At 47.3% G+C, this 17,619-nt stretch overlaps 1 protein-coding gene and 1 long non-coding RNA gene across 2 annotated transcripts in view; one reads left to right on the forward strand and one right to left on the reverse strand.

The window, feature by feature from the left end:
• ARHGAP22 (Rho GTPase activating protein 22) overlaps positions 1-17,061 on the reverse strand; it is a 169,443-nt gene extending 152,382 nt beyond the window's left edge. Inside the window, exon 1 of the mRNA XM_077746435.1 lies at positions 16,958-17,061. Coding sequence (XP_077602561.1) covers positions 16,958-17,009 — 52 coding nt within the window. The 5' untranslated portion in view covers positions 17,010-17,061. The remainder of the gene's footprint in view (positions 1-16,957) is intronic.
• On the forward strand, positions 7,992-16,962 carry LOC144216960 (uncharacterized). Its single transcript, XR_013330809.1, has 3 exons — positions 7,992-8,158; positions 9,463-9,528; positions 16,335-16,962. It is a non-coding gene; the product is annotated as an uncharacterized LOC144216960 (long non-coding RNA).
• Positions 17,062-17,619: the final 558 nt, after the last annotated feature.

Genomic DNA, 17,619 nt, shown 5'->3' on the forward strand with positions numbered 1-17,619 from the left:
AACATGGATGGACCTTGAGGGTGTTATGCTGAGCGAAATAAGTCAGGCAGAGAAGGACTGATACCACATGTTTGCATGTATAGGGTTAGGAGGAACTTAATGGCGGACCACTGGAGAGAAGAAAGGGAAAACCAGTGGGGGAGAGGGAGGGAGGCAAACCATGAGAGACTCCTGAATGCCGAGAACAAACTGAGGGCTGATGGGGGTGGGGGGGAGTGGAAGGGGGGTGATGGGCATGGAGGAGGGCACTTGTGGGGATGAGCACTGGGTGTTATATGGAAACCAACTTGACAATAAACTATTAAAAAAACAGCTCTCACCATGGGAAGCCAAGAGGATGAAGGGCAAGAGAACTGAGTCTGAATCCTGGCTCTACCTTGATCTGAATTACTCTGTGCAAGTCCCTTAACTTTTCTGTGCCTGTTCCTTCACCCATCAAATGGAGATGATAATTTCTTTTCTGCCCACTGCAAATGAGCAATACTAAGGTAGGAAGGCTGTGGATGTGGGAACTCTTTGCAAACTGCCGAGCACTATATAAGGACATGTTACCAGAGTGTGTATAAGCATCCGACTCTGTGGTTCATGATGCGCAAGAACCAGCTGTGCACTGACAACCCAATAAACTCTGTGAAGACGCACTACTGGCTCATTCTTTCCCAAGATTCTGACCCAGAGAGCTGTATTCTCATACCAGGAGGTAACAGATATTCCTGCAATATTACATATCATCAGGAACAGCTGTAATAAGTCTATATTCTTACTGATGCAGGTAACACACTTATTTGCACTGCCCATTAAAAGAGTTTGCTCACTAGCTTATAGTTTACTTTGACCTCTCTGGCATGTGAGTCTTGTGTTTTGGTCAGTAATTTCAAGCCTTTCCAAATGTGGCTTCTCTGTTTACAGCTCTGTGTAACTCAGCAGGCAATCTCTTGATGTAAATACAACAGGGAGAGGAGGGGGGAGGTGATTCAGAGGAAGTGAGATGGGGGGTACAGGAGGCAACCGCTACAGCTCGGCACACACCAAATAGCAGTGCCGAGAGCTCACGGCCCCCATCAACCCTCTGCAGATCCAATGTTTGGATGAGCTTCGATCATCTGATCAGCTTGTTTCTTTCTTGGTTTCTGTTTGTTGGGTTATGGGAGGTGGTGTGGTATCACGGACAGAGCCCAGGCTTCAGGGTCAAAATCTGGCCCCTCCATGCACTGGCCAAGTGGGTTGAATAAGCCCTTTCATCTCTCAATACCTCAGTTGCTTCAGCTGCAAAATGGGGGCCACCCCCCAGGGTTGCAATGGAGATTAAATGAGATCAGCCTTTAAAGCAGGGAGCGTATGCTTGGTACATATTTGACCCTCCACAAAATGTAGGGGTATGTGGCTTCCTTTATGCCAGTTACTACACAGGTAACTGGAGAAGCAGGGCTACTGCTTTCAGGAGCCTATAATCTGGTGAGAGGGGGAGGCAGACTTACGAAACTGCTAGCCCTCACACATGCTCACATGCACAAACACTCGCATGCACACACATGCATATACTTATACACATGCACGCACACCCTGGCACACATGCATACACTCATACGCATGTATCCTCACATACATACACATGCACACACACACATACACTCATATACATGCATGCACACTCATGATACACACTCACACTCTTACATACACACCTTACCCCCCCACACACACACACACACATTCTGTCCTGGGCACATGATCACACTCAGGTTCAGGCACAGTCTCATGCTTCCTGCCCACATGTGCATGTGTATGTGCAGACTGACGTATTCCCACAGGTTCGCCCTCACACGCATGTGTGCTCACTGTTATGAAGTCACATGTTGTGACAGCCCTGGGAAACACTCTAGCCCTGGTGTCCAGGAGCCCGGCTCCTCTGCCACCAGCTGCTGCTGCCTAGTGTGGAGACCTGTGCTGACTTGGGGGAAGGCTCCTCACCACCCATGTGTGGCACATCTCCCTGCCCCTGCCTCATGCCTCATTTATTCTCCGAATATACTGACTCTGGTCAATAACTTATTAGTCCCCTTTCTAAGAGCAAAAGCCTCTGGTGCAGAGGTAGCTACTTGTAAAATGTGCTTCTGTGGGCCCCATCGGGGATCACAAGCCTGTGGACACCTCTGGGTACTTTCTGGTTCTGACTGGTCCTCCTCCTATGAGCTCTGCCTTCCCCTCCTGCCTCCAACCAGCCTACCATGGAGCATCCTGGCCACCTCTGCGCTAGGGGCCTTACGTGTGCTTGCTGCTCTCTATCGTCCCCAACTGGTCACCCAGAGTTCTGGCCAGAACAGCCTGGTGTCTGCCTCTGTGTAGCAATGTGAGGGAAGGCGGTGTGGTAGCAGTTTTTATCTAGCTTCGTCTTAGCTTTCCTACCAAGTTCTTCCAGAAACCACATTATTCCTTGTATAGCTTTGTGTCTCCAGGGACCTTAATAACTATTTGCCCAATGAATGATTGAGGCCTCTAGGGCAAATCTGCAATGGAGCCTTGGTTGAAGGCTGGGAATGGTTGTGGAGAGAGGATGTATCACTTCTGCCCCAAACACACTAAAGTGGACTGAACAACAGACAGCCCACCAGGCCCCTTGTTGTCTAGGTCAGGGGACACCTCTATCCCTTGAGAGCTCTTTGGAGCAAAGGAGTGGCCTGGCCACTAAGGAAATCTGGACTCATCACCAAGTTCCTGGTTCAGAGGAGCCCAGGTCCAATCTCCAGGGAGAGGCCCAGGTTGACACAGAAACAGCCACAGCAAGAGTGTTTTGGAAGCACACCCCGAAAAAAGGAATCTGGCATGGAGGGTCACTGTGACTCATTTGCTCTCACATTTCTTAAGAGGAAGTCAAATCAATCACAAAATACCACTTCCTGAAATGACTAGTGGTTGGAGTCTGTTCTCTGTGTGAAATAAAATTCCCTAATTTGGGGTAGACATGTATATTTCCCAGTTGCTCTTCTTGAATCAGCCTCTGCAGTCACACTTGACTTCCGATGCCAGGTTTGCCACTGGTGTGGGGGGAGGGGGTGGCCCTGGACAGAAGAGTTAATCTCTCCATGCCTTTGTTTCCTCTTCTTCAAAATGGGGACATGAATACCAGCCAGCCAAGGCTGTTGAGAGAATTAAATAAGAGCATTTATGCACATCTTTTTGGACAACCCAGGAAAACACCGATGTTAAGTACCTGGTCTTGGAACTTTGGGCCCTATTCCAATGTTCTGAGTCCCATGCAGTCAACATCTTTTCCCTCCACAGATAACCTTTCTCTTCTGGAAATTGCAGGAATTGGACCAGCTAACTTCGACGGCATCTTCCAGATCTGAGAGAACATGACTGGGTCAACAGAAAGGTAGCCATTTTGAGCCAACTCCAAGAAAGATAAGTTCTCATGTCACCGAGAAAGAAGACGTTGAACAGTTTGGCCAGGGTGAAAGGATTCTACCATGTTCTAACCCTAATGGGAGACCTGGGTCCTAATAAAAATGTTGCTTCCCCGGGGCACCTGGGTGGCTCAGTTGGTAAAGTGTTTGACTCTTGATTTCAGCTCAGGTCATGATTTCATGGTTCATGAGATTGAGCCCTGCATTGGGCTCTGTACTGACAGTGTGGAACCTGCTTGGGATTCTCTCTCTCCCTCCCTCTATCTCTGTGCTTCCCCTGCTTGTGTTTGCTCTCTCTCTCTAAAAATAAATAAATAAACAAATAAGCACTAAAAACTTAAAAAACAAACAAACCAGTGTTGCTTCCCTGAAAATAAGGTTGATTCTCAGGTAACCACACCTGAGCCATCATGTTGAGAGAAGAGTAGGAGAAATATCCATACAAAGCACATGATGTCTTGTGACCATTATGATCTTCTGGTAGCTGGTCACCAGGGGTCTTTTAGAAGGAGTCAGTCAAGGGAGGTCTCAGGGGTTATGGAGATTACTTAGACTTTAGGTCCCACGAGACCTGAGTTCAAATTCATCCCCATGCCAACGGGTGGCTCTGGGAACTCGGGCAAGTGGCTTGTGTTTTCTGAGCTTCAGCCCCCTCATATGTAAAACAGGGACAACAGGGCTATAGGAAACTTAGACAACACAGAGGAAGTCCTGCGAACAGCCTCCTTTCCCATGACATAACTTCACATCAGGGATGCATATGTTATGATCAAATCACATTTATGAGCACGCACTGTGGAGCAGGGTTGCCTTTATGAGCATCAGTGGAGCTGAGGGCTGGGGCGTGGCCTAACTGAGGTCTTGCAGGGAGTCAGGGTGGGGCTGAGATCCAAGTCCAGGTCCATCTGTCTCTGGGAATTACATCCTAATCATAACTCAACAGTGCCACTAGGGCACACTGCAATGCATGAAATGGCTTCAGAAACACTCACTTGATATTTGCAATATGTTCAACTTAAGGATCGTTCCTTCCAGTGCTGTTATTTTGCATTTCCACTGTGAAATGCTTTCCTAACTTCCCTTCAGCTTAAAAATGACTGATTCTAGCAGGAATCAGACCAGATGGTGCTCACACTGCCCTTTCTTGCAAAGGAGGGGACTCCCCCTGCACACAGACTCAACCAGGAAGGCTTTGCTGGGCCTTCCTTCTGGCCCAGGTCATACAGGGGAGAGAAGCTCTCATTGTGCCTCGGCTTCAAGGCTCCCAGGAGGTGGTCTCTGCCCTACACCTAACCCCACTCAGCCACCCAGAGGTCCTAGCAAAGGAGAGGATTTATATATGCACAGCATATCACCTAAAACAGAGAGTGATTACCCCCAAAGGCTTGGCTTACCCCTAGGAAGTCCAGCCTCAGGAGAGACTTGGAAAGTGAGCATCTAATACTTAGAAGTAGCCATGTCTCTCCTGTGGTAGATGGACTGCAAAAATCTCCCAAATTCCTTAACTCCTTCCATGAGAGACACGCAGCTCCATCAACCCAGATTTTGCCTGGTGGACAGCCAGCAACAGCCATCACAAATGTGAGTGAGGCCATCCTTACCCAACACCCCCACCATGGACTGGCCAGTCTCTTAGCACAGAAGACTGTTAAAAGCCCAGGAGAGCTTGACCCATCAGCAAGATTAATAATTGCCTACTATTTGAAGCTACTGAGTTTTATGGTCTGTTATACTGCAACTGCTAACCCCTCTCACCCCCAAATTGCACCCATTTCTCTCTTTTTTTTTTAAATTGCACCCATTTCTAACCCAGACTTGTCCAGCCAGGCCTGCTTGGTTCTGAATTTCTTATGTCTTGATTCTAGCCCAGGAGTTCTGACAGGGTGTTGGGTTTGAATCCTGATGCCCCCCCCACCCAAGTCTTAGCCTCTGGGATCTTCCTTGGGATGAATGATACCCAGCTCTTGGGGCTATTGTGAAGACTTGTGAAGAAATAGATGAAGCTTAACAATGAGTGCATTTTCAATAAATGGTAGCTGCTGGGAGTGTTCAAAGTTGATCTCAGTCACCAGTGGCTTGATTTGATCAATCATGCCTATGTCATAAAATCTCAATGAAGTCCCCCGAATGACAGAGTTCGCAGAGCTTCTGGCTTGGAGGTGCTGGGATGGTGGCATGTCCAGAGATGACATGGAAGCCCTTGGTGTCCTTCACCTTCACCCCATACCTTGACTATGCATCTCTTCCCATTGGGCTGTCCCTGAATTGTACCCTTTAAAATAAACCAGTAACAGTAAGCCAAGTGTTTTCATGAGTTCTGTGAGCCATTCAAGTAATCATCAAACTGAGAAGGAGGTCATGTGAATCTCTGAATTGATAGTCAAGTCGGACAGCAGTGCCTGGACAACCCGTTTGCAACTAGGTCTGAAGTGGGGGCAGTTTTGTGGGACTGAGTCCTTAGCCTGAGGGGTCTGTGCTAATTCTGGACAGCTAGTGTCAGAATTGAATTGAATTGAATTGAATTGAATTGAATTGAATTGAATTGAGTTGAATTGTTTTGATACCTAGTTAATGTCAGAGAATCAGAGAGGGTAAGACAAATATCCGAGGCTGTTTTCCTCCCTCTAGATGTGAATCCTCAAGGCCAGGGTCTGTCACATTCCCTCTTGGGCCTATGCCCAGGACAGGGTTTGGGAGAGAGCAAAGAACCAGACACAATGCAGGTCTATCCCAGGGCAGGGCAATGGGGAGCAGCTCAGGCCTGTGTCCATGGCATTTTTCTCCTCTCTCCCAATTTTCATTTTGAATATCAATCTCTGCCAACATCCCAAGGGACTTACAAGATCACAAATCTATAATTCTGCACATACATTGTAAGAACCCCTTGGTGGGGCTGGACATTTGGGCCTTGCTGACAGTGTACAAGGCTGAAGAGTTGCAGGAAGCTTCATTCGGACCATGCTCTACAGTCTTGGCCTGGGCTGGCTCAGCCTGGGAGGAGGACACATCTGTCATTTGCAGAAAGGTACTGTCTAGCCTCAGGGCCCTGGTTCTATACTGTGTTGTTGCCTGGAGAATCAATCCCAAGGCAAAGGCTTGAACACAGTACTTTGGGATTCAAAGAAAGGGGCAATGGCCAGAGGTGGCAGCCAGGGACTGACAGCAGGCCCATTTCTCCTGCTTGCAGTGGGCATGTGAATCTGGCCTGAACTCTCTGTTCAGGATGACCCTGAATGATTGATACATGCATACATACATGTCCAGCTATGCACGCATCCAGTCTGAGAACCAGCCCCAACAGCAAGGCAATGCTTCCCGTGTTACCATTTGCTGAGCACCGACCCTGCTCCAAGCCTTGATACTATGATTCACACAGATCAACCTCCAAAGATGTTTTAATTCCTGTTTTAAGAGGAAAGGAAGGCCCAGAGGAGGTAAATGATATGTTGCAAGGCTACCAGTTAGCAGGGGCTAAGCTGCTATCTCAACCCCAGGCTGCTGAGCCACCCCAGGTGGCTCCGTCCATTTCTATGGCCAAGGACTAGGCACAGGGATCTGCCAGATGGTACCTGTGTGATGGAACTGACTCCTTATTCTGTTGGCTCCACCCTCCACCCTGGGGGCCCCCAAACCACAGATAGGCCCAGAAATCTGCTTTCAAGGCATCTGATTCCTCATGGTGACTCCTGTCAGCCAACTGAGAGGATAAAGATTTCTGGAAGTCATCAAGTCATGGACTCAGCAATATCAGTTAAAGCATATTCATAACCAACAAGAATTCATCACAACATAGACCTAAACCCCTCCTCATTCTCCATGCAGCCCCCCGGAGTTACTTTATCTGGTACAGGGAAGACATGGGGATAACTGTCACATGTCTCACAGGGGAGGGACAGAGCTTGCATTCCCAATCCATCAACCCAGGGAGTCTGAGTAGAGGGAGGAATGCCACTCTCCAGAGGCAGCTCTGGCCCAATGATGGGACTCAGGGAGGAGCACAGGGCACAGACCTAACCCAGCACATCGGCCCCCGGGGGTGTATCCTGCACACACATTACTTTGTAGAGAAAAGTGCATTCAAAGACTACTTTGTGTAAGTGGGAATCCAGAGATGACCTGTCGTGGGCTCTGCTATGCAACTCAGATGCCCCGAGGACCGGCAGGCAGCTCTCAGCCTCTGCCTCTGCTGGAGATTTCCTCACCTAAGGTACCTCCCTTCCTGGGGGCAGCTGCCACTGATGGCTGGCCAGTGTGAGTATAAAGGCCTGGCCTTCTCGCCCCAAATGAGCACAGCGCTGAGGGCCCACCTCAGCCTCAGCTGAGTGCATGGTTGACTGATGCCGTGTCATAGTGATGTCACAATCCAGCCTCTCCCTCAGCTCAGTCCTGCCTGCTGACTCCCCACAGGTATTGGTCCAGTGAACTTCCTCCATGCTGATCCCCACCTCAGAGATACTGGAAATAATTCATGGGACAGTCATAAAGTCCTTAATATGCTCATCATAGTTATTTTACACCTCCCAACTTACTTTTTATTTATTTATTTTAATGTTTATTTATTTTTGAGAGAAATAGAGAGAGACACAGAGTGCAAGCAGGGCAGAAGCAGAGAGGGAGAGGGAGACACAGAATCTGAAGCAGGCTCCAGGCTCTGAGCTGTCAGCACAGAGACCGATGTGGAGCTTGAACCCATGAATGTTGAGATCATGACCTGAGCCGAAGTTTGATGCTTAACAAACTGAGTCACCCAGGTATCCAAAATTCCCCACTTTACAATTCTAAAATCTCTGCTGTGGCTGGGTCTGATTCTGATACTTGGCTAGAGCTGCCTGGGGTTGGGTATTTCCTTTCTCTAGGTCAGTCAGGCTCCAATAACACTTCATCAGGTTGGGCTCTGACTAACTAGTTTCTCTTGAGGTCAGACCTTGTTAACAACAGAGCACTCTCCTGGGGCACCTGGGTGGGCTCAGTGGGTTGAGTGTCTGACTCTTGGATTTGGCACAGGTTATGATCTCACAGTTTGTGAGTTCGAGCCCCACATTGGACCCTGCGCTGATGGTGCAGAGCCTGCTTGGGATTCTCTCTCTCCCTCTCTCTCTCTGTTCTTCCCCCACTTGTTCTCTCTCTCAAAATAAATAAATAAACTTAAAAAAAAAAGAACAGAGCATTCTGGTGTATTTCAAAAATGGTTCCTTTTCCTCTCCTCCTGCTGATATTTACTGTGGGAACCTGGTCAAACCCTTGGTGGTAAATCTCAAGATATGGTGAGACTCTCCTATGATTGGGTCCCCCCTGAAGTTCTTAACGCTCACTTATCCACACTGAGCCTCTGGCAATTGATCAGTTACATTGCAGGTTTTGCTATGCTTGCCCTGGTTCCCACGGTGGCTTCCACATGCAAATCTCTGCAGTAGTAATCGTGACTCCCTGTGCTTGCCTGTCTCCAATCCTGGAGGTAGCAGTTTGCCCTGTGGCCTCCCTTCTCTTATGGATTCTAGAAGAGTTATTGATTTTTTCAATTTGTTCAGCTGGTTCCTGGTCTTAGGACAGAGTGGTGACTTCCCAGCTCCTTACATATGCAACCATCTAACGCTTAGTTTATCTCTTTAGGATGTGGGGTCTTTTCCTTGCTTTTTAAGCATGTTTTGTAATTTTTGGTTGGAAGCCATACATAATGTATTGGGCAACAGAAACAGAAATAAGTAGATCTTAGTTTGAGGTTTTATGTTAATTTGGCTGGGCGCTGTGCTATGATTAACGTTTATCATATCTGTAGGTGCCAGAGGCCACAGTTTTTCTAGCTTCCTTAATTTTTTCCTTCTCTACTGTCTTTGGGTTTCCCTAAGAACTCCTTCCTAAATAGATCCTGTGTCTTACAGCTCTTTCAGTTGCAATGCACGGTTATACTTGAGCCCTCCTAATGTGTTGGGAAGGTGTGAGGAGGAGAAGCATTTTATAATCTTGTCCAATTATCAGTATTTTTGTGAGCCTGAGTCTCTGGGATATGACCCTCAGACCTACTAAATAGGCCCCCCCTTTCTCCCCCTCTCCCTAGGTGAGAGCAAGTCTAGAGGAAGCTGGAGTTGGTGAACTGCCCCTCTACCATGTCGCTATGGCTCTGGTAAGTTACTTGGAGGGCAGGGCTTTCTTATGGGGGGCGTTCTGGTCATATTTCTAAGTGGTTAACTTTCCCTTTCCAAAACACACAGGAATTTTTCTTGACTCTTCATCTTGAGTATCTGGTAGAGTTCCTGGAGGTAAAACTCATGAAAGTGTGCCCCTCTCCCCCGCCCTGCTAATTCTGGGCTTCCAGGAGTTTCTCACTCTCAGGCAAATCCACACTCAGCCTCCAGCAGTTAGTCAAATTTAGCATTTAAGTGTTCATACCAGAATATGATTCTAGTGGCTTCAGCTTCAGGTAGACTGATTTTGGCTGTTATTTTTCAAATTCCCAGGATGTTTAGATTTGAGGTAGTGGTTTGCCCTGTGACCTCAATTTTCTGATGGGTCTAAGAAAAGTCATTGATTTTAAGTTCATTTATATTCTTCCTTGTTGTACGGGTGGGAGTGACAATTTCTAAGCTTTTTCCATGTCAAATTTCACAGCTGCTGCAGAGTGACTATTCTTTTTCAAACAACTCCTACTGCACCTCCTACCTTCCTGTCCCTAGAAGATCCTGATTCACCTCCCAGAGGCCCATGGTCCACATGAAAGACTTCAAAGAGCAGCTTCCTTTAGATCCCACCGTTAGATTATAGCAAGTGGTGGATGAGCTCCAGGAAGTAGGTATTTTTAACAGTTTTGGTACTGGCTGTATCCCCAATGCCTAGAACAGTGCCTGGCACAATAATTGTGTGCTGAGTGACCAAATGAACTACCAACCTTTCATTGGAGAATCCTTGAGTGGACTTCCCAGGCCTGTCACCTTTAATGGCCCCAGCTAGCTTTCATCAGCAGACGACAGTCTGACTTTCTGAGACCCTCAGTTGACTGGTATTGGATTTGCATTCCCTGAATACTGGAGAAATAAGACAGGGTGCCTGGCTCCAAGTATAGGGTCCTGGCTCCCCTACACAGAGTTTCCATCAGGCACAAACTGATCATTCTGTTTTCTTTTCAAAAAAGCAACAGCTCAGAGCCAGAGATTAACAACAGAATCCAGTGGTTTGTCTCAGTCTTTTAGGAATTACCCTGTGCCCTTCCTTGAAAACTATTTTTTTGTTAGATGTGTAATCCTTATAAAGGTTGTGTGATATGGCCTATCAAGGTCTCCCTTTTATAGTGAGGAACCCAAATGAAGAGATTATATAACTTGAACAAGCCATCAGAGTAAGTGGTGAACCAAGGATCCACTCCATGCCTGGCTTTCTCTAAAGACTAGTCTTATCTGTTCCGAATTGGGATAACGATGTCAGCAGCAAGGTGGGAGGGTTGATTTTCCCTGTGTACTGTTAAGTTAACAGAAACTGGATCATGACATGGGGCTAAGTGGAGGAGGGAGCAGAGATCTGGGTAGAGGAGGGAAGACCATTTGCCCAGAACACTGAGCAAAGCTGGATTCAGGATGCCCTGACTCTTAGATGACATTTAAGGATGCTATCTGAAAGTTAAAACCATGAGCAACTATGTCCCCATGTTCATCTTCATCTTCCTCCCAGGTCACCAGGATGTTGCTTTCTCCTACCCTTGTTTCTAGGTTCTATCTGGCAGGTAATACTGCCAACCATCGAACATGTTGAGAGAAGCCAGTTTGTACCACTAACCCAGTACAGAGACCAGACGGGCACATTCCAGGGGACTTGATGGCTGTGGCCAGGGGTGTGGACAATGTCCTAAAGGCAGGGGTGTAGCTATGAATGAGCACTAGAGATGGGTCAGCTCAGGTCTGGGCTGGGTCTGCCTCTGCCATTCACTGGCTGTGTGCCTTTGGAGGTCAAGGAACTTCCTGAATCTCAGCTTCCTTAACTGGCCAACAGGGGGAGCTGCTCTGCCTCCACAAAGCTGGGCAGCATTGAAGGAGACTGGAGGGGAGGAGGAACTGTAGAGTGCAGAAAGGCTGTGAGCTCTCTTTGCGGTTTGCTATTTTGCAATCATTTTCAGGGTCAATTCACTTCTCACAGATGTGCCGAAACAGAAATCATCTTAAGAAAATGGCTCTCTAAGGAAAGCCTCTGACTCAGCCCCTACTTGGTTCTGTCGCTGGGGGCGGGTAAGTGTGGACTTCCGCTTGGCTCCCCAGTGGGCAGTGTGTCTAGCAGAGCTTCTGTCTAGACATTTGCCAGCGGTTCTGCCCAGTGTCTCCCCAGCCTCCTTGTTCCTGGGGGCACAGGTGCCTCAGGGCTGCCAGCTCACAGCCCAGGACCAATAGAGGGCTCTTTCCTGATGTTACAGGCTAAACTGTATCCACCCACCCCGCCCCAAATTCATATATTGAATTCCTAACCCCTAGCACCTCAGAATGTGACTGTATTTGGACACAGGGTCTTTAAAGAGGCGTTTCAGTTAAAACAAAGTCATTAGGTTGGGTCCTAATCCAACATAAAGGGTTAGAAGAAATGAGGACACACACACACACGTAAGGGAAGACCGTGTGAAGACACGGGGAGAAGACAGCCGTCTGCAAGCTCCGGTGAGAGGCCTCAGACAGATCTAAGCTTGCCAACACCTGATCTTAGACTTGTAGCCTACAGAATTATGAGAAAATAAGTTTCTGTCATTTATGCCACTCAGCCTGTGGTACTATGTTATGGCAGCTGGAGCAAACTAACATACCTGCCTTCCCTCCTCCCTGTGAGTGAGTGTGAGGGGTGAGGGGCCATGAGAGACAGGTGCAGGGATGGGCTGGTTGCCCAACCAAGGCCACGAGGCAGCTGTGACAATTATAAATCTATACACACTCGAGACAGCTTCAAAATACATGAGGCAAACACTGACAGCAAACAATCGGATAACGAGGGTTGGAGATTTCCATGTCCCAGTCTCAATAACGGAGAGAACAACTAGACAGGACACCAGCCATGATATAGAAGGCTGGAATGACGTGATCAGCCAATGTGACCTAACTGCCATGGACAGGACATCCCTAATAATGGGTGCAGAAAATACATTATTTTCATGTAATATGGAACTTTCTTCAGGATAGGCCATATGCTAGGCCGTAAAACAACAAATCGACTGGTAGGTGGGTAAACATAATGTACACCCATACAACAGGAGTATCATTCAGCTAAGAAGGAACAAACCATGTTATAAGAAGAGCATGAGTGAACCTCAAAAATCTTATGCTAAGTGAAGGAATCCTCATGCACAAGACTACATAATATAGAATTGCATTTCCTTAAAGTGTCTCGAAAAGGCAGATTTACAAAGACGAAAGGCAGAGCAATGGTTTCCTTGGGCTGGGTCTGGAGTAAGGATTATTTGCAAATGTGCACAAGGAAACAATTCGGGGTGATAGAGATGTCCCAGAATTCGGTCATGGTGATGGTTGTGCAACTCTACATATATACTAAAAATCATTGACTTGTATACTTAGAATGGGTGAATTTTATCCTACGTAGCCTACCCCTCAGTAATGCTGTTAAATACACAAACATATGAGATAATAACAAATGATGTGAAGAAAAATAAAGCAGGGAAAAGGAGAGGAATGTCGGGTGGGTTGCAAACAGTGCAGTCATTACTGCCATTAGCCAAATACTGCCTGTCCACCTTTCTAGGCACATGGTAGTACCCTCCTGGATCCCTTATGGGTAGCTGAACAATGAGTGTGACATGCAGGACTTCCAGACCAAGGATTTCATTGCTGGTCTGAGACTTTTCTAGAGCTCAGTTGCTCCCTTTACCCCCTGGCCTGGGCCACCTGCACCACGTGAGATGATTGTTTCATCAGCCTTGACCTTTGAGTCACTGTGATGGTCAGGTGACCCATGACTCACTGAATATCTTATCCTATTGGGACACAGGTAGGTGGTCAGTTAAAGCCTTGAAAGGAGATGACATTTGGGTGAAAGCTTGAAGGAGGTCAGTGCATGAGTCATGTGGATGTTGGGCAGAAGGGTACTTCAGAGAGAGGGCAGAACACATGCAAAAATCTGGCACATCTGAGTAGCAAGGACACCAGAATTGCTGGTGCTCAGCAAGGAGGGGACATGGAGATGATATGATGGGTAATGATGAGTCAGATGGAGTGCTGACATGGGAATCCACCAGCATATGTTGAGCGAGTGACACTCCCCATCGGATTTAGGATCTAAGAGCCCCATTCCAGCTGCAGTATTAAGAAGAGAGGGATGGGTTTCCAAGGTCAGGAAGACCAGTAAGGATGCCTTTGTAGGAATCGAGGTGAGATCTGACTTCACACCCTGCTGCCACATCATTCTTCCTATTAGCAATTCTTTCTCTCCAGTTTTACTGGGATATAATTGGTACTCAGTCCTGTATAGGTTTACAGTGTACAGCATAACAATTTGATGTACATCTATTGTGAAAGGATTACTGCCATTTAGTTAACATCTGCCATCTCATGTCGCTTCAAAAAGAAGCAAAAATCATCCCTTATGATGGTAACTCTTAGGATCTCCTCTCTTAACTTCTAAATATATCACACAGCAGTGTTAACTACAGTCACCACATTGTACATTCCACCCCTCTTCATTCCTTGTTTATCTTATAACTGGAAATTTGTACATTTTGACCACATTCCCCCAATTCCCCCTCCCCCTACCTCCAGGAATTACAGATCTGATCTATTTTTCTTTCTTTTTTAAATTGCAAATAGAGTTGATGTATAATATTGTATGTTTCAAGTGTCCTATAAAACTGATCCAAACAGTCCTAGGCTTATAACTTTCAATAGTTCCCTCCTGCCCATGACAGAGAGTCTGACATGGTTTCGACCTATCTCTTCTCCACCACTTCCCTCCCTATGGTTTCGGTTCCCCTGTCTCTGAGCCTCCTATTCTTCCAGTGCTTCTCGTCTCCCAACCTGGGTTCTTGTGGTTTCCTCATGTCCCTGCCATCCACAGCAGGGAGGGGAGAGGAGATGTTCCAGAGAAAGACCAAGTGAGCAAAGCCAGAGTTGGGAGGACACCGGGGAGGGGTGTGGTAGAGGATGGCCAGTCCAAGCTGCTCCCTGACCTTGGTCTGGAAGGTTTGCTTGTGGGCCAAGGAGCTGGGGTCCTGAAGAGATGACTGGACTCATAGCAGCTTTCCCTTTCCTTCTGGACTCTCTGGCTCAGTATGGGCAGAGGTTACCATCTTTCTGCCCACCGTGATTCAGATCTGCTGTGGGGATAACCGGGGAGGTCAGCTAACTAGGGGAATCCACCAGTCTGTGGGACAGAGCCGGGCAGACCAGTGGGCAGCAGTGTGGGAAGAAAAGAGGCTGCACATGGTGAGAATGGGCAGGATCATGCAAATGCTTACATGGGTGGTGCCTATGGCTGGGTGACAGGTCTCCCCAAATGAGAGACCAGAGTACTGGCTGGCCTCCGGCTTCCTGGTATATGACAGGTCCTTGACCTGACAAAACTCTGGGCAAAGTGAAGAAGTGAAATGCAGCAACACAATTTAAACCCAAAAGAACCTTCCATTTGCCCCCAACCTCCCAATTTAATTTCAGTTAAAAGTCCCCAATGACCTTCTCCAGAATCTATGGTGAGAGAGAGAGAGGAGAAAGAAGGGGGAAAGGCAGAGAGAGGGAGAGAGAAGGAGAAAGAGAGAGAGAGAGAGACTGACAAAGAGACAGAAAGAGAAACAGAAAGGGAGAGAGACAGAAGGGTGGACCCAGAGAGACCAAGGATGAGGAGAAGAAACTGCTCCCTCTGTACTGCCTGACTTTCCTCTTTTTCAGCAGCTTTCTACAGAACAGCATGGCTGGTCTGTTTTTATAAAGCTGCCAAGCTGTTTTGTGATCAGATAATGATTTTAAAATTAATTAAGTCTAAAGGAATGAAGTACTGTTATGTGCTACCGTGTGATCAGTCTCAAAAACATCACTCTAAGCCGAAGATGTCAGACACAAAAGGACACATGTTATATGATGGCATTTATATGAAATACCCAGAATCGGGAAGTCCTAGCGGCTGCCAGGGCTGGGGTAGCTGGGGAGCTTCCGCTTAGCGGGTACAGGGTTTTCTTTTTGGGCCGCGAAAATCCTTTGGAACTGGAGAGTGGTGATGGTCATACCATGTCGTGAATGGACGAATCACCACTGAATTAACTCTTCACTTTAAAATGGTGAATTTTGTGATATGAATTTCACTGCCATTAAAAATTTAGTTCAATCAACTTCTTTCAATTCAGGTATCTCGTGCACTATCTCATTTTTCCCCCCAGAGAATTATCATCTGTGCTCTGAAGCTGGGGGTGGGTATCTGCTATACTGTGAAAATCTGGGGACCGGAACCCTCCACAGAAGCAAGTGACTTTTCCTTTCTAATCAGATGATGCTATAAACCCCACTGAGAGGAAAAAAACTGGAGATTTTACAGCCCGCTAATGCATTAGAACTGAACAGGATGAAAGGCTAATTTCAGCTCCCCACCACCACCCCTATTGCAGAAAGGGAGATCCAAGATGTTAACCATTATGAGAAGTGTCCCGTAGCTCGTGTCCAGCCCGGAGTCAGATTCAGGTGACCTGGCTTTGTGGTCACAGAGCTTGACTCCTCATCCTTATAAATATCCACCCAGATCACAGCAAGAGCTGCTGTGTACAGGCTCTCAGGCCTCCTGAGCTTCGGTCTGGTGGCTCCTTGACGCTGGCTGCTCATGAGGTTTACCAGGGAATTGAAAACTATGCTGATGTCTGGGGCCCACTCCAGACCAGTCTCCAAGTGTTTAAAAATACCTGCAGATTTTTAAAAGCTCATGATTCTAACGTCGACCTAGGTTGAATACCACTGTCGGCATTTCTTTCTCTAGTATCTGGAATTTCAGTCATCATCTGAAGGTGTCTGGGTCCAGAGAACACGGAACGCCATTGCAGAGCCACCCAGCCAGCACCTGTGTGATTCCCCCAAGACCACACGTGTGATCTGCACGATAGCACCTGCATGTGGCCCACCCTGCGGGTTGCCCACTTGGCCTAAGTTACCTCCTGCCACTTTAACAGGGGCTCCTGGACCATCCTCATTGTTTCTGAATTAACTGCTGGGCTGGGCTGCTTCCAAGCAGGACGCACAGCCTTCCCTGTGAAGGACCTGCCTCTTGCCACCTTCGTCTTTGGGCACCGTCCTCCTTACAGACTCTGAATGTCATCAGAGCCCTGAGTCACTGGAGTCAAATCCCTCCAACAATCATGGTCATGTTGAAAGCTCTGTGTTTCCGGGAGACTCAGAACAGCTCCCAAGTTCAGGGATGAGGGCTGTGCCATCAGCCGGTATCTAGCCCGTGACCACAGATGCCCCCAGATCCTTCCAGCCCACAAGACCGAGATAGCTCCTCAAGTCACCCCATCTCTCAGCCTCAAGTGACCCCCATCTCTCAAGCAAGAAGCTCAGAGCAAAGGTAATCATACTCCACATAGAATGAAATAAAATTCTTACCGAAATATCTGGCTGCAAATGTTCTTCTTTTGCTGGAAGCTGCCGGCAGCATAATGAAGCTGGCAGTCTATGTGCAAATTTCTTGTATATCCTTTTTATAAAGAACCAACCACATCCTCAAGCAGACAAGCTAATTCCTGTTTTCCAGTAACAGGAGATCAGCATCTATAGAAAAGAAATATATTTAGAATGCCCTTTATCTGGTGTTTTCTTGGATTTCAAACAAGAACCCTTGCTGTGAGGAATTAGTCCCTTAAACACAAGTGTACCCAGGGATCTGGGAATGGCCTTGGGCGAGTCACGGGACCTGTGGGTGTTAGTTGTTCTCTAGTCTGTAAAGTGGGAACAATAACTGACAAGTACCCCTCAGGGCAGGCAAGATGATGGCTGTAAAATGGCAAAGCCCTTCACGCTTCAGAGACTGCTTGATCTTTTCTATCAGCTGACCTGGGTTCAAAAGGAGCTGTGATTCTTTCACACACAAAGCCCCCAGAGCACCCAGTAGCAGATCCTCAGCCTTGTACTTTTGTTCAGTTTTTGTTCAGTACCAATACTGCACAGTTTACAGTTGTGGAAAATCGAGAAGAAAATCCCAATCATGAAACAGCCAAATGACATTTAGGCAGCCATCAACATCATTGCCATAGAGGTCTCACTCTCAG

Source organism: Crocuta crocuta, unplaced genomic scaffold, assembly GCF_008692635.1.
Source record: "Crocuta crocuta isolate KB4526 unplaced genomic scaffold, BGI_CrCroc_1.0 scaffold28, whole genome shotgun sequence".
In the NCBI taxonomy this organism is placed as follows: domain Eukaryota; kingdom Metazoa; phylum Chordata; class Mammalia; order Carnivora; family Hyaenidae; genus Crocuta; species Crocuta crocuta.